Source organism: Hypanus sabinus, chromosome 7 (assembly GCF_030144855.1).
Source record: "Hypanus sabinus isolate sHypSab1 chromosome 7, sHypSab1.hap1, whole genome shotgun sequence".
In the NCBI taxonomy this organism is placed as follows: Eukaryota; Metazoa; Chordata; class Chondrichthyes; order Myliobatiformes; family Dasyatidae; genus Hypanus; species Hypanus sabinus.
Window position 1 is genome coordinate 126,882,875 of NC_082712.1, and position 22,042 is coordinate 126,904,916.

A 22,042-nucleotide genomic window follows, 5' to 3' on the forward strand; every position below is an offset into this window, starting at 1 on the left:
TGAGTTGTAGAGTCCTTGAAAGTGTGTCCATGGGTTGTGGAGTCAGTTCAGTGTTGTGGTGAGTGACATTATCGATGCTGGTTCAGGAACCTGATGGTTGAAGGATCATAACTGTTCCTGAACCTGGTGGTGTGGGTCCTAAGGCTCCCATACCTCCTTCCTGATGGCTGCAGCAAGAAGCCTGCATGGTCTAACAGATGGAGGTCCATGATAACGGATGCTGCTTTCTTGTGGCAGTGATCATTATAGATGTGTTCAATCATGGTGAGGGCTTTTCCTGTGATGGACCATAGAATAGTACAGCACAGTAACAGGCCATTGGGCCCACAATGTTGTGTCAATCCAGCCAAAAATCAAATCAAAAACACCCAAACACTAATCCCTCCTACCTACCCCATGTCCAGTCCCTCCATCTCCCTTACATCCATGTGCCTATCCAAACATCTCTTAAAGGCCAGTAATTTGTTTGCCTCTAACGCTGGATCAGGTAGTACTTTCCAGACATCCATCATTCTTTGAGAAAAGATCATACCCCTCACATCGCCCTTGAACCTTCAATGCATACCCTCTGGTATTTGACTTCTCAACCCTGGGAAAATGATACTCTCTATTCACACTATCTATTGCTCTCATAATCTAGTAAACCTCTATAAGATCTTTCCTTAGCCTCCAGCATGCCAGAGAAAACAACACAAGTTTATCCAGCCTGTCATGATAGCACATGCCCTCTAAACCCGGCAGGATTTTGGTAAACCTCTTCTGCACCACTTCCAGAGCCTTAAACTTCTTCCTATACTGGGGCGACCTAAACTGTACACAATACTCCAGATGCTGCCTAACCAGAGTTCCATGAAGTTGCAACATAACCTCCTGACATTTAAACTGAAGGCCTAGACTAATAAAAGCAAGAACTCCGTGAGCCTTCTTAACCACCTTATCGATCTGTGTATCCACTTTCAAGGAACTATGAACTTGGATCCTAAGATCTCTCTGCTCAGCAACACTGCTAAGGATCTTGCCCTTGACAGTCTCCTTGCATTAGCCCTACCAAGGTGTAAAACTTCAGGTTTATCTGGGATAACCTTTTGGGGTGATCCTATGTTAGATGACCTGCTGCAGGATCCAAAAGTCAATTCCCCACAATTATTTTGGGAATCCCAGCAGGATTGAATTCAACTGCTGACTTCTGCCACAAGGGTCTATGTTGTATCAAGTGATGAAACAAACTGACAGTTGAGTAGCAATCTGGGACCTTGAGAAATGCTGTGGAAAGTCAGTGAGATGGTGCTGTGGAAATTGCAGTATTTTGACCCAATAATAACGAAGTAACTAAATTTGTCTGAATCAGAAATGTTGCAGAAAGAGAACCTGGTGTTAGTGTTTGCTGATTGTGCAAAATTTATTTCTACTTGCATGTCTTTCACAAATGAAGGAGTCCATGCCTTCATATTGAAAGATCAAGACAACATTTACTAAAATTTAAACAATTGCAAGATTATGTCTATCTTCAATAAACAAGTCTAATAGTTAACACAACAATGGCTGTTTAAGTAGTAATTCATACTGTATAAATGTTATCATACACTCTCATTGAGTTCATACATACTTTCAGTCACTGTCAAAGATATAATGTATATGCAGTCTGCATGAATGTTGGAAGCAATGCATCTGTAGGCATCCTCGTCATCTGGAGTGACATTATCCAGCTGTAAAAATCAGAATATTCATACATCATGCACAGTTTTATCAACAGAACATCAAAGTTTAATGGGAGGCATTTGATAAATAACTCCAATGAAGAAAACTCTAAGACTGGCCATGTAAAAGCACTGCTAATTCAGTATTGCATCTACCATTTCTGCACTTGGTACTTAGAGTACCCCTCTGCGACTGGCTCCTTGACTTCGTGACCAACAGACTGCAGTGAGGAAGGATAGGCAGAAAGACCTCTACCACAGTTACTCTAAACACTAGTGCTCCACAAAGTTGCATTATCAGCGCTCTACTCTACTCTGCACATTCCTGACTCCATGGCCAGATTGTCGTCTAAGTCCATCGACAAGTTTGTAGATGATACTGCCATAGTGGCCTTATCACAAATAACAATAATTTGGAGTAAAGGAAGGAGATAGAGAGCTTTGTGACATGATGTTATGACAAGAACCATCCCCATAATGTCAGAAAAGCCTGTCTTTGACTTCAGGAAGTGAGGCGGTTCACATGCTCCTGTCTACATTAGAGGTGCTGAGGTTGAGATGGTTAAGAGATTCCTGGGAGTATACATCATCAATGGTCTGTCCTGATCCAACCACATAGATGCTATGGCTACAAAAGCTCACCAATGCCCGTACATCATCAGGAAGGTACAAAAAATTGGCATTTCCCCATTAACCCTAATCAATTTTTATTGATGCACCATAGAAAGCATCTTATCTGGATGCATGATTGCTCGATACACTAATTCTTTGCAATGAATGCAAGAAATTGCAGAAAGTTTTGGAGGCAGCTCAGTAGATCATGGAAACCAGTTTCCCATTGTCTATACTTCTTACTATCTTATTAATGCAGCTAGCATAATCAAAGATCCCACATGCCACAGACTTTCTCTCCCCTTCCCACTGCCATTGGGCAGAAGATACAAAAGCCTGAAAGCATGTGCCACCAGGTTCAAGGACAGCTTGATAATAAGACTGTTAAATGGTTCCCTAGTATGATGAAATGGACTCTTGACCTTACAGTCTAATTCAGTATAATCTTGCACTTTATTGTTTACCTCCACTGAACTTTCTCTGTATCTGTCTACATTATCATCATTTTACCTTGTTCTGCCTCAATACCCCGTGTAAAGATTTGATCTGTATGAACAGTATGCAAGACAAGCTTTTGACTGTACCTCAGTACATGTGACAATAATAAACCAATTCCATTTCCATTTTCAGTACTGCAAGCACCTCTGCAAACACACTACCAGCATGGCAGGCAAATTTTGCTGAATTTGATAGACTGATAAGTTAGAAATTGCTTACTCAGGATGATACTTAACACCAGGCCACCAATTCAGATAACTCTTAACTAACTTCAGTGAAGCTTTTGGGGATCATTAGGAGGGGGCAATGCCTGTAGCCCTTTCCAAATATACCCATATCTGAATGAATAAATAAATGCTTGTATTAACTTTAACAGTTTAAAAAGTCAAAAGCATAGAGAATTCTTAAGTTTTCATAAATTTTAATCAGTATATACCAAGCACAATAAGAAAGGAGGCATAATCATAGGGAGTGATTCTTGTGGTGGAAAGGAGGTAGATAGCATTTTGGCGGTAATAATCATTATTCAGTTAGGCATATACAATTCTATAATGTGATTCAGTTGCAATTATGAAATTCTATAATTTAAAGAAAGACCAGGGTTAAAGTTCTGCACACAACAGTTTCCTTGCAGACATGGGGTTGCATACTGAGAGAGAGATGTCAAAAGAAGTGAGCTGGGGATTTTGGACTATACATAATTAGGCACCTGACAAGAGCCAATAGAAAGAAGTTAGGTTTAAGCGGAGCAGCATTGTGGGAGCAGTTATTTTATGAGTGAGCCAGGGTTAGAGTGGGGAATTCAGGCTTTTGCACATAGAAGATTCAGCAAGCAGAGGCAGCGGCTGTAGGTGGATTTATTTCATTTAATCTATCGTTCTTTCTTTCTTTCTTTCTTTCTTATTGCACAGTTAGAGAAGTGGGGATGCTCTTTTCGTGGGATGTGCGAAGACAAGGAGACCTCCAGTGTCTCTGATAACTATGCCTGCAAGAAATGCATCCAGCTGTAGTTTTGTACAGACTGTCTTAAGGAATTGGGGCTGGAGCTGGATAAATTTTAGATTATTCAGTAGGCTGATCAACAGATGATGCAGAGAGATAACTGTACTCCAGGTGCAGGACACAGGTAACTGGGTGACCATCAGGAGCGGAAAAGGGGATAAGCAGACAGTGCAAGAGTATTCCTGTGGCTGTTCCTCTCAATAACAGGTTATATAACTTCTGTTATATTTTGTAACTACTGAGGCTATATGGGTGGAAGTAAGGAATAAGAAAGGGATGGCCATGTTAATAGGATTATATCATAGACCATTTACAGATTCCGGAGGAAGATGTGTTGCTGTGTTGGGGCAAATTAGGGTGGATAAATCCCCAGAGTCTGACAAGGTGTTCTCTTAGACCCCATGGGAATCTGCTGCAGAAATTGCAGGAGTCCTAACAAAGATAATTAAAATGTCCTAAATCATGGGTGAAGTGCCAGAGTTTAGGAGTATAGCTAATGTTTTTCTGTTATTTAAAAAAGGCTCGAAGGATGAGCTGGGAAATCATGATCTCAGTAGTAGGTAAGTTGTTGGAAGGTATTTTAAAGGACTGGATTTAGAAGTATTTGGATAGACAGGAACTGATTAAGGATAGTCAACATGGCTTTGTGCATGGTAGGTCATGTCTAACCAGTCTTATAGAGTTTTTCAAAGAATTTACCAGGATAATTGATGAACGCAAGGCAGTGGATGTGGTCTAAATGGACTTTAGCAAAGCCTTTGACAACGTCCAGCAACAAAGTTGGTCTAGAGGGTTCAGTCACTTGGCATTCAAGATAAGATTGTAAATTGGATTAGACACTGGTTTCATGAGAGAATCCAGTCTGTTAAAATAACCAAGTAGTTAAACTGGAAAGAATGCAGAAATATTCATGAAGATGCGGCCAGGACTAGAGGGCAACTCTGAGTTAGAGGGAGAGGTTGACCAGGCCAGGTCTTTACTCCTTGGAACATGGAAGAATGAGGGATAGCCTTATGAAAATGTTTATAGTTTTGAGAGGTGTAGATAAGGTGGACAGTCTCTCGGGTTGGTGAGTCCAAACCTAGGAAACATAGGTTTTACGATGGGAGAGGAAAGGTTGAGAAAGGACCTGAAAGGCAACATTCCCACACAGAATGTGGGATGAGCTGCCCGAAGAAGTGTTTAAGGCAGGTACAATAATATTACTTAGGAAGCACTAGGATAGGTAGATGAAGGTGTGGGGTCTAGAGGAATATGGGCCAACACAGGAATTGGAATGAGCTGTGTGGGCATAATGGTTGGTATAGACTTCATCCTATAAGATTTCTTTACTTTGATTTTAATTCTCCTGCTCTAATTTTCACTCTCCTTAATTCAAGCTCTTTATTTTCCAATCCTTCATTCTCATTGGTTGATAAAATATCCTACTGAAGAATCTGTTCTCTTCATTCCAGTTCTCGATTCCATTTTCCCTTGCTGTGCTCGTTTTCAATTGGTTTCTAGTCAGCTAGTTTCCATGTAGAACATACATATACCTAAATAAGCAAAGATTGTCTAACTAATGGTAGCATTGTTATAGAACATCATTGGCAAAACTGCTAGTTATGTTACTATATCAGACTTATGTCAAATTTTGTCAACTTGTCTTCTCTTTTCAGTTTCTTGTGAATGTGCTGTGTTTATCTTTTACAATTTTTGACATTATTTTGAACTTCTGACTAAAATGCTCCGTTAAGGTTGTATAATGTAACTTCTGGTCTTAGATACCTTTAGAACATTTTCTTTGGTGATGCTGTCGAAGAAAATCTTTGCTCCTTCTTTGATGGGTTTTCCACTTCCTCTCTTCCATGCCACTTTTGGTTTGGGGTTCCCACTCACCTTGGCTTTAAAAATTGCATCCTTGCCTACAGTAAAACAAATTTGCTCAGTAATGCCAAAGGAAATGGAGATAATTGATGCATCACTCGGGTAAAGGTCAAAAATACGTGTAGGTTATTATTAACACAGGGTAGCTTTAGAGTGCACTACCTTAACCATCTTTCACATTCTGGAGATTAAAGATGACTATTGCTGTGCTTTGAAAAAGTACTTATTCATTGAGTTCTTCTCCTAAGATAAGTTTTTAACTTTTTAGATAAACAATCCCAGACTAAAATGAGGATCTTACAACATTAACAATGTGAAAGGAGAAACTGAAAGATTGGGCTTTGACATTGTTTTGTTTCCTCTTATGACTTTTCCCTGAACAACAGTTTGGTTAGACAAAGTTTTTTCCCAGTCACTGTCTGATCAAAGTATCTTGTCTCTTCACATGAGGCGATTAAATTCAACAAGGTGGTTAGTCTTAGAGATAAACATTCCCTTGCGTGATGTGAATTTATATATTTGCAGTAAGCAGTCCAGGTTGCATGGCAGTAATCAATTATTTGTTTTATTTCTACATGTAAGTAACGTTTAAGGCCCAAACTGTTCCCCCAACCAGTTAAAACAGTAAATATTAAGGAATGTTTGCTTTCAAAGAGCCCCTCCATCTACAGTGAACATGGGCTACTCTTTTTGCAATGCATCGTATTTCGCGAACGGGAAAGCTCTCAAACAAACACAAACTTGTGCAATTTTGTTAAGTCCCAAATAAATCCCTTTTTGCATAAAACAGCTTACATTATTCACAAAATCTTTGAGTTAAATTTTAGATCACCTTAAATCTCTGTTTAAATGTTTGAGGTGAAAGAACATTTATTGTACAGTTCTCTGGATTAGGAATCCTGAACAATTGAAAAAATACAGAAGAATGGAACAAAGTGTAAACTGTCTTAATAGATCTGCTGTCTGTGTCTTCTTTTAAAACTTTAACTAAAATGAACAAAACCATACACATGACAAAGCAGGAGAATACTGTGAACCAAGCAGCAGTCCTGCTGGCTGACTTACCTTCTGATACAACACTGGAATTGGGCTTTTCGTCAAACTCAGGGATGCTCTCTCCTGGAGGGATCTCAACGGAATGAGTCACGACACTTAGTGTCTGCTGTGTGACTGAGGACTTCCTCTGAACTTGCTGTCCCTCTGAAATATGGCACATTGTGTTATTGTTTAGCAGCAAAGGTAAGTCATGTGGTCCACACTCTAGAGCGCTCAACTAATGGCAGTTTAGAAAATGTTTGTGGTTGTCAGGTTCATACGCGTAATGTGCATACAGGGTTTAGACGGCTCTGCAAATTCAGACTGAGAAGTTGCTTGTGTGTTTAGGAAACATTTTGGCAGTTACCTTCTGAAGTGAATGTTGACACATGGGTCACCTTCTTCACAGTGGAGATTCCTAGTTCAGTAGATTGCTCAGTAGTGATTGTTCTGGTTGTGGTCGTCCTCATTGTTTTGATGGCTGCCATGATTGAAATTCAAGCTGGAGTCCTTTCGCTCCTGTTAATATAAAACATTTGTGGTATTAAAGAATGAATGGGCTACAATTTAGGTAAAGTATTGGGTGAAATTGATTGCACTCCGTCAGCCAATCATTCAGGAGATAATAGCAGCTCCTTTGCAATCCTGAAAAGAATTGACATTGCTATTGGAGAATAGAATATTCTGAAGCTTTTGAAACTCTTGTCATTAGGAGCTCCTGCACCAAATGGATTATTTGCAGATCATAAGTAAATCTATAACTTTAAAGGCACAAATCAGATGCTGAGTAAAAAAGCTACTCCGCTATCCCTTCCAAGTGCCAAAAATGAACTGCAGCATAGATTAACAACATTACATCCATCTAGCCAAATTATTCCTTGATGGCTGACAAATGAGAAAAAGAAGCATTGTTTTGAATATCTTGTACAAATACGCTCAGTGGCTACTTTACTAGGTACAGAGTGTTCTGTTGCTGTAGCCCATCCACCTCAAGGTTTGACGCGGTGTGCAGTCCGAGATGCCCTTCTGCACACTGCTGTTGTAACATGTGGTTATTTGAGTTAATGGCGCCTTCCACTCAGCTTGATCCAGTCTGGCCCTTCTTTTCTAATCTCTCCCAATAACAAGCAGTTTTCACCCATAGAACTGCTCCTCACTGGATGTTTTTTTCGTTTTTCACACTTGCTCTGTAAACTCTAGAGACTGTTGTAGGTGAAAATCCCTGGAGATCAGCAGTTTCTGAGATACTCAAACATCCCGTCTGGCATCAGCAATCATTATTTCAAGGTCAAAATCGCTTAGATCACAGTTCTTCCCATTATGATGTTTGGTTTCAATAACAACTGAACCTCCTGACCATGTCTACGTGCTTTATGCATTGAGTTGCTGTCGGATATTCCATACTTTCGTGAATGAGCAGATGTACTGTTGTACCTAATAAAGTGGCCACTGAGTGTATGCTTAAAAAGTATTTCAGCTAAATTTTTAATATGGCTTTCATGTACTACCAAAAGTCTATTCAGCTTAAAAGGACCAATCATCTTTGATGGATTGCTCTGAAACTTGGCCTACATCTGCCTCACCTAACTGTGCCGTAAACCCTGAAGGCCTTTCAATTCACCTAATAGATCGCATGCATCATCAGGTATAATTAAAGATGGAGGAATCTGCTTCCCAATCAATACTTCATGGTACTCAGATGTAATAGACCTGGAAAGTTCCTGTTCACCCACCCTGGAATATCTAATAGTGAAATGCCGCTCAAACCACCTGCCATGGATATTCACTTCAGCCATCCTGGCAGCTGTTACATTCCACCCCCACTTGAAGAACTATACTCCTTAGTCTACGGCCTTGAAATGGGATACCCTGAAGTCCTCTTCATCTTTGCCGATGACTTCAACCAGGCTAACTTCAAGATTGTGTTGCGAAGTGCTAGCAGCATGACTCCTGTACCACCAGGGGCCCACACACCCTTGACCATTGCTGTAAAGCCAATAAAAACTCCTTATAGACTCAATAATCAGCCTACATGAGCATGTCACCACTGTTACAGACTTCATTAGCAAATGCATTAAGGACTGCGTGCTAAAGAGGACAATCCAGGTGTTCCCAAAATAGAATTTACAGATAAACCAAGAGATCCACTCCCTACTGAAGTCTAGGACAGCAGCATTCAAATCAGATGAGTCCGTCCTTTACAAGAAATTAGATAAGACTGCCAGAAAGCTATCAATGTTGCCAAGGCACAACACCAGTCCAAAATAGCATAGTGGTTAGCACGATGCTTTACAGTAGAGGTGACCCAGGTTCAATTTCTGCCACTGACTGTAAGGAGTTTGTACATTCTCCTCATGACCACGTGGGTTTCCTCCGGGTGCTCCGGTTTCCTCCCACAAAGATGTACTGGCTGGTAGGTTAATTGGTCATTGAAAATCGTCCCATGTTTAAATCAGGAGATTACTGGGTGGCGTGGCTTGAAGGGCTGTAAAGGCCTATTCTTTGCTGTATCTCAATAAATAAATAGTCCTATATAGTCTATATTCTATCACAGGTGATGAAACAAAGTCAGACAGTGTCACTGACAACAGCACATCTCTTCAGGACGAGCTTAATGCATTCTATATATGTTTTGAATGGAAGAGGATGGAATGTCTCCACTCATCCCAAGAGCCTAAAAATGCCCCTGAACCCACAATTACCATTGCAGGTATAGGATCAGTCTACCAGAGAATGAACATGTAGAAAGTTACTGGCCCAAAGGGTGCCCTGGCAGTCTCCTTAGATCCTGCATTGATCAGCTGGCAGGGGTATTGCAGATATTTTTAACCTCTCCCAGCTTCAGTCTGAAGTACCCACTTGCTTTAAGAAGACCTTTATCATCCCATTGCCTAAGAAAAACAAGGAAACGTGACTACCACCCAGAGGCTCTAACATTCACCATCATGAAGTGCATCGAGAAGTTGGCTGGGGCACACATTAACTCCAGCCTCCCAGCCAAACTTGACCGACTGTAATTTGCCTATCTCCAAAAACTGGTTTATGGCAGGTATCACCTCTTTGGCCCTACACTCTGCTCCAGCACATCTGGGCAGTAAAGTCAACTATATTAAACTATTATTTATTGACCAAAGTTCTGCCTTCAATACTATAATTTCAAGCAAACACATCACCAAACTCCGAGACGTGGGTATCAACACCTTCTTCAGCAACTGGATCATTGACTTCCTGACCAACAGACCATAATCAACAAGAAAGGGCAGCAACACCTCTGCTACAATTATTCTCCACATTTGCACCCCACAAGGCAGAGATCAGGGCCCCATTCTCTATTCCCCATGCACTCAGTCTGTGTGGTCAGATTCTGCTCTCTAACTCCATCTACAAGTTTATAGGTGGAGTTAGAGCAGATTCTGGCCATGCAGTTGTGAGTGAGCTGAACCTCAAATAGTGATGAGTCAGATCACAGGAAGGAGATGGAGAGCCTAATGAAATGTGAGCACGCCAATAACCTTACCCTTAATCTCAGCAAAACAAAAGAGTTGGGCACTGACTTCAGAAAGGGAGGCAATTTACATCAGTGGTGCTGAGGACGAGAGGGTGGAGGTTTACAAGTTCCTAGGAGTGAACATCTCCAATTGCATATCTTGGCCCAAACACTTTGATGCCATGACTAAGAAAGCTCACCAGTACATCTACTTCATCAAGAGGCAAAAGAGTTTTGTCTTGTCTCCTTTGAGCTTCACCAATAATTATCAATGCACCACTGAAACTATCATATCTGGATGCACCATGGCTTGGAATGGGAAATGCTTTACCCTTGACTGAAAGAATCTGCAGAATTGTGGATACAGCTCAAAACAATCTCCAATCCATGCCCCCGATTCTACTTCTCATTGCCTTGGTAAAGCAGCCAGAAGAGTTAAAGGTCCCAGCTACTCTGAGCACTTGCCTTCCTCCCTCTCCCATCTGAGTTGTTCTCTACAATCAAACTCCATTTCTTACTTAGAATGCAACCTTCATCTTTGTTAAAATTCTGTTTTTCTAGTTTTATTTCAATGGCTTCCTCCATCAAGCAGTCCCAAAAACCATTAGAATGGCTTAGTTGTTTTGTGCCATTGAAGTCAGTCCTATGGGCATTGCAAATGCAATGTTCTGCTACTGTCAATTTCTCCAGGTTAATCCAAACAGATATACCTCCTGTGCTCCTTGATATGAGTTTGGCTGATATACGCTGCTCCTCATTCACAGAGAATCTTGTAAATGTCATCCAACCTGAGCCCCAGATCATCTTTGACCCACACAGCTGGGATTTGAGCTTCCTTACAGGTATGAGGATGGTATTAATCCAGTATTTCTTCAGGACCCTGGCAATCTTTCCAGAAACCGTGGAAACATAGGGAAGACAGGTGGTAGCGATGGGTTCCTCCTTGTTAGGTTTCCTGGTTTTTCTGCTGGTGATTTTAAGGGCCCAATTGATTTCATTCAGCTTGTAGCCATTCTGTAGGAATGTTGTGCATAATTGTCTTATTTTGTTGTGGAGACTCTCTGGGTCCAAAATAGTTTTCTCATAGTTAATCAAGGTAGAAAGAACTGCTCAACATTGGGAGGCATGATAATGACTATTGTTGAGGTATAAGTCCATATGAGTGGGTTTCTGATAGACACTATCCCGAGGCTACCATCATATTAGAAACTCCAAGAACGGGAGGCAAGCATTCTTCTCCATCTCCATTGTAAATTGAATTTTTGTATGTATGCTGTTCAGATGGTCATGGAACTGTTGGAGTGCCTGGAATCCATGAGGCCTCACTACAAGGTGTCATGGACATACCTGAAGAAGTATTTGGATCATAAGGGCAATGAACTCAGTGTCCTCTCCCCAAAGTCCTCCATGCAAAAATTAGCAATTGTTGATGATAAGGGTGATCCCTTGGCCACTCCATCTGTTTGTTCATAGTAGTCCCCTTATGGAGGGACTCAGTTTGGCTAATGGTTACAGGATTCCCTGTGAATGTGGAGCAGTGTATATTGGCCAGACTGGGTGCACCGTGGCAACTTGCATCAAGGAGCACAGGAGGTATATCTGTTTGGATTACCCAGAGAAATAGGCAGTAGCAGAACATTCCATTCACAATGGCCATAGGATTGACTTTGATGACACAAAACTACTGTGTCATGCCAATGGCCTGGTGAAGGAAGCCATTGAAATAAAACTAGAGAAAAAGAATGTTAACAGAGATGAAGGTCTCACACTAAGAACTGGAATTCAATTGTAAACAAAGTGGGACAGCGGAAATCTGATTAGTTGAAGATGAACCAATCAGGAGGGACAGTTGACAATGGTACATTTACCACCACACTAAATGTGCCTAGTCATCATCTCTGATGAAGATGCCAGAGCTAGTCATCAAAACATCAGTTAAAATTAATACCTGTACCCAGCTGGTAGCCCAAGAAGAGTTTATTCTTAATTGAAATTGTTTGGTTTGGCATCTAGCTTTGTGGCTTCTTTGAAGCTAGTTGCCAAGAATGCCAAATTAACTCAACATTAATGCACCAATCTGATATTCTGCCATCTCAGTCCTCAAAAACTGCTGGACGTGGACTATTTCCAGCACTTATTACTCATATTTCTACTGCTGGATACCAGGTGTGCTCACATGAGATGATTAGTCAGTGGAGGAGAATTGCCCATATATCTCTTCATAAGAAATTAATGCATTCAAGATAGAACAGGGAAATTGAAGAATTTCTTTACAATATGCTTAGGATTGTTATAAATTCTGAACATGCAAGTACCTAGAAATGTTTTCAGGCTGATGTGTTGATGTGGCAATGTGTTGATAAAACGTCAATATTTTCCAATGTTAGATGCAATTGTGTGGCTTTACAATCTGAACTACTCTACTTTGGAAATTCGACTCAACATCTTCCATTCCAATTGATGCTTGTGCAAAAAATTGCTTTCCATGTTTGGCATGCATGGAATGATGTCAATCCTTTTGCAACTCCCAATAAGAATATTGTTGGGAAAGTTTGGTCCTGTTAACCCAATTTGGATCTGTTGGTCAGAATAGAAGATTGAAGTAATCCACTCACACACGACAAAAGATTTAATGTTCTACTACAAAGCCCTCCGAGGATGAGCTGCTGATTCTGAAGCCGGCTCTAATTTACAACAGTGGTTTTCAATGAAGTACACAGTCTTTTACTCATTTAAAACCATCTTAAAATAGATGTTTCTGTTATGGTTGCAATGTGTATGTTGGAAAAGGTGGAGCTGGCCAGCAATGAGGGGGTAGGCGGAGAAAGTCTCACGTCTACAGAATCTAGTATCCAACGCCAATCCTAGCCCCATGCCCTAGAGTCTAGAGAGACCAACTCTTCTTTCCCATTCTCTCAGGGGAGTAATTTGTCTACAGATTAGGATTTTCAAAGTGATTTGTGATAGAGATCTGTGAAGTTTCATTGCCATTCCTCTAACCATGCAGTCAAGCTTGTAAATCTCTGCCTGCAGAGTTCATGTTCACCCCCAAGCTTTCAAGGAATTATGGATCTGTATTCCCAGATCTTATTGCTCTACCACACTCCTCCTTGCCCACCTGCTCACTGAGTAAGTTCTACTCTGGTTTGTCCTCCCAAAGTGCAAGACTTCACAACTGTTTGCAGTATATTCCATCTGCCATTTTCCAACCCATTTTTCCAGCTGGTCCAGATGCTTCGATTTGGCTGCATTTTTAGCTTTCATCATCTTGCAACAGTGACAGACAATTTTCTCTCGGCAGCAATTTGTTCCTAGGTGATAGCAAACAGAATTCTAAAAGAATTAGTGTGAGATGCCACAGAAGCTGTCAGGCTTTGAATGATATTTCCATTTGTCTCCATGGAAACAGAAACCCGATCACTCAGCCATTGTGAACTTAAAGTAATAATGCCAGGCAGCATTCTACTTCCAGATTCACACAAATTTCTGAAATGGACTCCTCCATGCAACCTATCATGTTGGTGAGCCTATCTTGCATGGGTCCTATGGGTTGTTTGAATTAGAAAGAGGAATGTATTTATATCAGCCTTCCTGATTGCGATTATATGAATCACCACGGAAGGTACAAATGTGTGGATTCTATTTGGCAAGAGAGCATATTAGCCTCTGCTTCACTTGCCTGACTGCAGCCCTCTAGCGTCAAATGTTTCAGCTCCTTGTCAAAAGTTTTTCTTCAAACTATTCCCTTCTTTCCTTGCAATGTCTGAGCTGGTCTTTGACATTAGTTTAAGAAATAATGTGCTTTTCATCCTCTGAACCATCAATTGAGTATTGCCTGCTCTCCTTGTCTTGGCAGTGGCAAGTGGAGGGGTTGTAGTGTTAGTGGACTTATGCAGGTATCTCAAGAGGTTCAGTGAGAGGAGCCAATGGGTTTAGCTATGCTCCATTAGGGCTTTGTCACTAAATAGCAAGCACATAGGCATAATCACTTCCATAATGGATGAAGGGGTGATGAAACAGGCAAAATAAGATTCATGCTTGTCACAGGAATACAAGGCTTCCTCATCAAAAGTTGATGCATGCTCCTCGGCCACCCCAGTGTCCAAAAAGAAGGTTATTTCCTCTAGCCTGATTAGGCTATTAGTCCAAGAATCTCCCTTTGTCGTGTGTAAGTTGTACCTCACAGTGGAGAATTTCTCATTGAGGATTCTTCTAACTTACATTGGGTTTACATTCTTTTTGAGCTGAGGACTCCATCTTTGTAGCCATAAAAGTTCATCAAGGCATCCCATATTAATCTTCAGTGCGACAGCCAATTTCTCATTTAAAGACAGATATCTAGTTCAATAAAACGATCACAGGCAACCCTGGTGTTGTGTCTGTCTTTTGGTCTAAGTGTCTGTTTCCCAACCTCATCTTTGTGTCTGCTGTTGTGGTTGTATTTAATTAAATAACATACTACTTGCAAGAGTGGTGCAGCTCACTGGAGAAAATCCCTTCAATGGTTTAAGATGTTAATGTGTTGCTCTGCAGTTAAGTGTCAGAAACTCTGTGAAATTCAATGATAACTACTTGGGATCTGTGCTATTTCTCTTATATGGAGGCACTGCTAATTGGAAATTCAATAGATTGTGATCTAAACTGCAAACCTAATGCAGCACTTGAATTGGACTAGGTGAAATATAAATTGTTGGATTAGTCCTCCAAAAACAGAGCTATTGAATCTCTGGAGTAAGGAGTTTTACCAGTGCAGCTGGTGGGTGCGTGCCTCCAGACTGAAATATCCATTTCACATCAGTATATGACCTTCAAGGTCTTCAAGCAGTTTGTATCCTTAGGCTGATTTTAGCTGTTACTAATCTCAGAATAACAAGTGCAATGGGAATTGTTGAAAACATGGGAGATCTCCATGTTTGACCTAAGTAACAGATGGACAGACAAATAAGGAGATTATCGAGATGTTTGCATGATTCACTGAGTAAACAAGGTCATCTCGATTATTTTAAGTTACTGATTCTAGTTCATCCTCTGTTCACATTGAGTTTGAGCTACTATTTAACTAGTTCTGGAGAATAAAATCACCATTCTGGTCTGTGGGATGGTTCTGATATCAGTTTTGTAACAACACGATGAAAATTGGCAACTCAAGTGAATTTCTTTGTTGTTGTTGGATCAGCACACAAATAGTGGAAGATGAATATAAACCTGTGGGGGGGAGAGATTTAGTTATGGAGTGGAAAAGTATTCAATTAAATTTGAAACTTTTCTAGTCAAGGTAAGTAAAAGTCAAATTTGAAGTTTACTGAAAATCCACAACAGGCACGAGAGTTTGGCTACTATTTACTTAAAGTGTATAAACTGACTTTGATGAAGAAACTGATGTTGCTTTTTAATTCAATAGATCTACTCGTCATCTACATTTTGGCCAGGTAGATCAAAGAACTGACTTTTCTTGAGTCAGTGTTAACCAGACTGATGCAATTAAAAGGAAAAAGTCAGCAGATACTATCGCACGCCACAAATCATTGCGTCTCCACACACAGAGATTTTACAAATGAAATTCAGTGCATTCTTAGGACAAAGGATAATATGCTCTTTTGCCCTGTTGCCACATTTGCCTCAGTTCCCTGTTATTTTCTATGCAATAAGACCATTCATCCACTGTCTGCAAACAAAATCCAGTTACTTAATGCTGCTCCTTCTGCGTCCAAAGCAGTAAATATTGCTTTTCACAACAACAAAGTATCAGTTCTGACACTAATGAGAGCAAACTGATGTTTTCTGACAAAACTTGATGCAAAACTGTTGAACCAATTTTTGTAAGCATCACAGAAATGATTTTGTGACCATGGCTTTGAGGACAAATAATTAAATGATCAGTTGACAAAATACAAAATGGCACCTTTTCTAAAGGGGAATGCTAACATTTTGGGGAAATCACAATGTGGTTCTCCAGCAACCACCTTATCCCCCAATTGCCATTCACTGTCTCACCCCATTAATCATCACAGGGCATCGCCCCTTCATAAATAACTATCACTGGAGTAAATACAAGGGGTGATTGATAAGTTCATGGCCTAAGGTAGAAGGAGATGAGTTATACAGCTTTCGTTACATGCACGTGCAGCTCAACTCTTTGAGTGATTATACAGAAAGTTTAAAGTTAATAACTCATCGCCTTCTACCTTAGGCCACAAACTTATCAATCACCCCTGTTTGGACACTTTCTGGAGGTCCAAGATCCATATGCTCCACAACCGCTAGACTAAGTGTGTAAATGTAGGCGGGGACTATGTTGAAAAATAAATGTGCTAGGTTTTCTAAAATTGACTCCTTCTACCTTAGGCCACAAATTTATCAATCACCCCTTGTAAGTTTTGAACTCAATATCATAGATCCAAGAAATAGGAACAGATTTGAAACCAAAGGAGGGCAAGAGGGATTTCTTTGCTTGAAATGTTGAAAAACTTTGGAAAGTTCTACTTTAGAATTTTATAGATACCTAGTCTTTGAGCATATTCAAAAGGACGAATAATAATTTCTTCAAATCTAGGAATCGTTGAAGAACGGGTTTGGGTGGCAAAATGGGTGAGGTAGAATATCAGTACAGATGAATGGTGGTGCACGCTTAAAAGACCATCTGGTGTACATCTTTTATTTAGGGAACCTACTACCAATATTCTGGTGCTAATGACAGACGTTCCTGCAAGATATGCCCAGTCACAGATTGCCTTGGCCACAAAAGCTAAAAGGCCAAAAGTATTCTTCGAGTAATGTGCATAAGCTTTATTATAAGGACCATGAGTTTACTCTAGGCTCCTATCTGCTTTTTATGTATAACCCTCACGTGGCCTTCAACAAAATCACAGTATAACCTTATCTTTCAAAAAGAAAAAACACTGTCCAAGCAGGTTAGCCAGTCCAGGAAGTAACATCGCTATGAAATATTTCACCATATCAGGTTTATCTGATATATGTCAATCTAACACTGTTCTTCACAAATAGAACACTTTATTGGTGTTCTTGCTGCTTCCTAAAGAGCAGATGATCCTGCTTGGTTTTTGTTTATTTTTAAACCAGACATTTTGGAACTTTAAAACTTTCTCACTGCTCAAAAGCTGACATCACATTGTGCCTAAGATCATATCCTGGTCTTGTTCTTAGAATTATATATGTTTCTTTTATATCTTTTGTCTGACAAAATCATTGACTGCATCTGACAAGTTGAGGTCTTCAATTTGATGCACACTTTGAAGGTTATGAGTAACCAATTTGAAATGATTTTTCTTGAATTATTTTAGACCCTCTAACATTTACATTACCCAAATTGAAATATATCCTTATCATAATTTGTTATCATCCAATTTATTGAAATAGTTTGCATGGAGAAGAGATAATAGTGATTGCAGGAGAAATAACAAAATGCTTGTATACACCTAAAGTTGAAAATTGAACAGAATAATCAGGTTCTGTACATCATACACATAAATATTGCAACTTATTGCTTTGCTTCTTGATTTTAGCTGTAGAGGGAGAGCATCTATCACAGGTATATTTAAAAAAAGTCTCCATTAAGTCAAATTTATTTAAACATTTGTTTTAAATCTTATTTGACATAAATTTACATTTGTAAGTTTTATTTCAGTGTTTGTTTAACATTGGGGAAAGCAAACTTACCTGCTGCTGTGAAGTGCTATTCCTGGAGGAGGTAGAGTTGAAGTCAGAGCAGTTGCAGACTCTGTCACTGCTCTAAAGAAAAACCATCAAGAGTAGGGAGAACTCCCATCTCTGACAAGCATTCAAGATCAGGAAACATGACTAATTTGGCACATGATCTTAAAATCTATAAGTGCATAATTCTCCAGTGGGATATTCACTTACTTCGAAGAAGCTTAGTTTAGCCATGGGTAACTTGCAACAAAATGTCAAGATCAGCACTGATAGGTCACCCATACTCTCTGTACTCTCAATTCAGGTTAGCACAAATGTTTGAAATCATTTTACATTCTAATTGTGCTCAAAATTTCCCTTGCCCTTAGAGGGATTTCAGAATTTGCCCAATTTCATTTAGCTTTGAAGATTTCTCCAGAGTTCTCTTCCAAATGCCAATTTGCCTTATTAATCAAGGGCTGGACTGTGCTCAACTGTGGCAGCTACAGTAATTCCCTATAGAGCTACACATGCTATGCCCGTTTCGTGTCAGCTTGTTGTTGACTTCCACTGAAGCATGAAAGTCAGAGACAAGCTGGAGGTTAGGTGCCAGTAAATTTGACAACTTGGTCTATTCTATTACATAGCATGATCCCATTCAATTGCCAAATTTAAAAAGAGGGGTAAGTGTCTTATTTTTCTTTATTTTGCATTATCATGCTGATTTAAATTAATTTCAAGTACAGAGGGGCCCTGTTACTGATGGCCTTTATTACTGAAATATAACTTTATCACAAATATTTTCTCTTTCAGTATTGTTATTAATTTTTCTACATAGAATACAGAGAAGATATACAAGATATATAAGAATATAAGATATACAAGTCAAAAAAGATTAAATATTATCAAATACATTATATTTGAATCATACATGGAATCTCATTACCCTATTTTCATGTAAATTAAATTAAATCATAATATTGAAATGTGATAATTTTATTATACAAAAAAAAGAATATAGTCCAACTACCCTTAGCTGTCTGGTAATGAAAGAAAAAAGGAGAAAAAACCCTTATCATATAGTGAAATATGTTATTAGCCAACATCTGTACTTTAAGAAAAAATCAAAGGTTTTGAAAATAGTTCAAAAATGGTCCCCACAAAGTTTGAAAGTATTGATTAGAGTCAGAAATTGAACAACGGATCTTCTCTAAATTTAAGCATGACATAACATAATGCTTATATTTTCAATGCACTTTTTCAAGATAGTAATTTTAATAATAAAATAAGACCATAAGGTATAGGAGCAGAATTAGGCCATTTGGCCCATTGAGTGCTCCATCATTTCACCATGGCTGATCCAATTTTCCTCTTAGTCCCAATCTCCTGTCTCTCTCCCCCACCCCCTGGCCCCAGTATAATACAGGTGACTATGGAAAAAGGATATCTCTGAAGTATGGAGATCTGAAGTGAGCTGGGGACTGAATGTACTTGAAGGTGTTTAAAATAAAATGATAACCTTAAAAATTATTTCTCAATGCCTCTGAGATATTTAAATAACTCAAAGGCATTTGACAGTAGACTTCACCAGGGGTTTGTCACTCAGGGCCAATACTGTTTTGTGGGAGGAATTCAAATTGCTTCAGGCTACGTTCAGAATAACTATGTTTGTGGTGATGAAAAAAAGCAAAAGTAGATCAAAAGTTTGTCATCTTGAAATCTTTTTGAAATTATACTGTGCTGATGAGATGTTATCTAGAATACTAAATAATGCTGTTCTCTGTATAGGGAGGAACGTTCTTACACAGAAAGCAAGCAACAATGGTCAGTGGATTAATTCATGGAATTCAAATGGGATGATACTGAGTGGAATGCCTCAAAGATAATTAAGTTGTAGCAGTTCTCATTCCAGAGAACTGATTATTTTTTGAAATTCAGAATTAGATAGAGATCTTTTTCAGTGTATTCACCACTTTCTAAACTAGGACTCAATAATTTTTACTAGCTCTTCTCCCACACATTCATGGTTAGGTCATTCACTTCCAGATGTTTTTCCCTTGATCTGTTATACACTTCCCTCAAGTCATTGTTCCTGGGATTCTTTTACTCACAATTAAGTGTAACGCATCCGATCCTTGTTCATTCCTCAATTTTCCTCCCAGTTTATTGAAAAATCATCTGAAATTATCTGAATGTTGATAGTTTGCACAATTATTGGGTGTGATGAGATTAGGAGAGAAACACGGAAATAAAATTAGCTGTTATCAGTGCTCAACTTACTTAAGATGATAAAGTCCCTTATGCCCAGAAAATTATTCAAAGTCTTCCCCAACCAGAAGCTCTGGATGAAACAAGAGATCTGCAGCCTGTTGAGGGTCAGATCAGTGGTGCCAGGTTTGGTGACCCAGGAAAAGTATAAACAGTCAGGTATGACTTCTGAAAAGTCATCTCACATACAAAGTGGTGATTCCAGACCAAACCTGAAACACAGAAGGATGCTTGACAGCAGTGGCAGGGCTTGAATGCTGTCAGCTCCTACAAAACAAAGCAACACATGTGACAACAGGGTTTCGCTCTCAGATAAGCTCAATGCCTTTTATGCTTGCTTTCACTATCAAAGTTTGGAGGCACCTTCACATACTCTCACAACCCCTGATGATGTGTAATCGCAGTCTCTGAGGCCTATTTGAGAGTATCCTTCAGGAGGGTGAACTCACAAAAATCATGATGGCCAGACGGTGTACCTGGCCGAGTACTGAAGACCTGTGCTAATCAGTTGGCTTGAGTGTTCACTGACATCTTTAACCTTTTGCTTTGGCAACCCGAGGTACCCACCAACTTCAAAAAGGCTTCAATAATACTGATGCCCAGGAAGAATGTGATAACCTGCCTCAATGACAATCGTCCAGTAGCAATTACATCCACTGTGATGGGGTTCTTTGTGAGGTTGTTCATGAAGCATATCATTTCCTGCCTGTGGAGTAACTTGCATCTGCTTCAATGTCACAACAGATCAACAGCAGATGTTCTTTCATTGGCTCTTCACTGAATCCTAGAATATCTGAACTGTGAAAGAGCATATATCAGATGCTCTTCATTGACTATAGCTCAGTATTCAACATTATCAACCCCTCGAAACTAATCAATAAGCTCCACCCTAGGCTATGATACTTCCTTGTACAACTGGATCCTCGATTTTCTCATTTGCTGACCCCAACAACATCTCCACAATCATTATAAGCACAGGTGCAGCACAACACTGTGTGTTTAGTCATCTGGCTACTTGTTTTATATTATGACCATGAGGTTAAATACAGCTCCAATGCCATACATATGTTTTCCAACAACAAACGCCATTGTTGTCTAAATCAAAGCTGGTGGCAAATCAGAATATAGGAGGGAATTGAAAATCTGTTTGAATAGTGCTACAACAATCTCTTATTCAATGTCAGCAAAGTCAAAGGGCTGATATTAGATTCCAGGAGTAAGAAACCAGGGTTCATCCAGGTTTTCTGGTTTTCTCCCACAGTCCAAAGATGTGCCAACTAATAAGTTAATTGTAAATTGTCCTGTGATTAGTCTAGGGTTAAATAGGTGGGTTGCTTTGCCTAGTCCATGCTGCATCTCGAAATAAAAAAAAGTAATTCTAAATTCCTTGGTGTTATCATATCAGAGGATCTGTCCTTGTTAAACTGCTACAGTAGTGGTCAGCAACCAGTCGATCGCGATCAATGGGGTGATCTTTGAGACTTTCCCAGTTGATTGCAATAAAAATGAAAAATAAATACACACATTATGCCTGATAAACCTTTTGATGCAAAAAGGTGGTAACTTCTACTTTGAAAAAGGACCACTCGACAACTTCATACACAAAAGGAACAACTTTATCTAGGATGGTAAAACGATATTCGCATACAGAGGTTTTCACTAATGCGCACCGGGCAGAAAAGACCGGAATGAAAACCCTGAAACCCTGGAAGCAACCTCTCTTTAAAAACAGCCTTCTGTAGCAGGAGTACTGCAATATTACCATGATCCTAAATGGTATTAACTTATCTTTATAATGCTCACATTACAACACTTCTGCCCCTTTAAATTCCAACATTGCCCAAATGTAAAAGAAATGGGAACAAAACCAATGGTGTAATTAGCTTGCGTACCCCTGAAACTTATACTAGTGTCCAGTAACAGTTTA

At 39.6% G+C, this 22,042-nt stretch overlaps 1 protein-coding gene across 1 annotated transcript in view; it reads right to left on the reverse strand.

Moving 5' to 3' along the window:
* The window catches only part of LOC132396397 (immunoglobulin superfamily member 22-like), a 57,016-nt gene extending 49,818 nt beyond the window's left edge, over positions 1–7,198 (reverse strand). Inside the window, exons 1-4 of the mRNA XM_059973926.1 lie at positions 7,078–7,198; positions 6,741–6,875; positions 5,577–5,713; positions 1,607–1,706 (exon numbers count right to left, since the gene is read on the reverse strand). Coding sequence (XP_059829909.1) covers positions 1,607–1,706; positions 5,577–5,713; positions 6,741–6,875; positions 7,078–7,198 — 493 coding nt within the window. The remainder of the gene's footprint in view (positions 1–1,606; positions 1,707–5,576; positions 5,714–6,740; positions 6,876–7,077) is intronic.
* Positions 7,199–22,042: the final 14,844 nt, after the last annotated feature.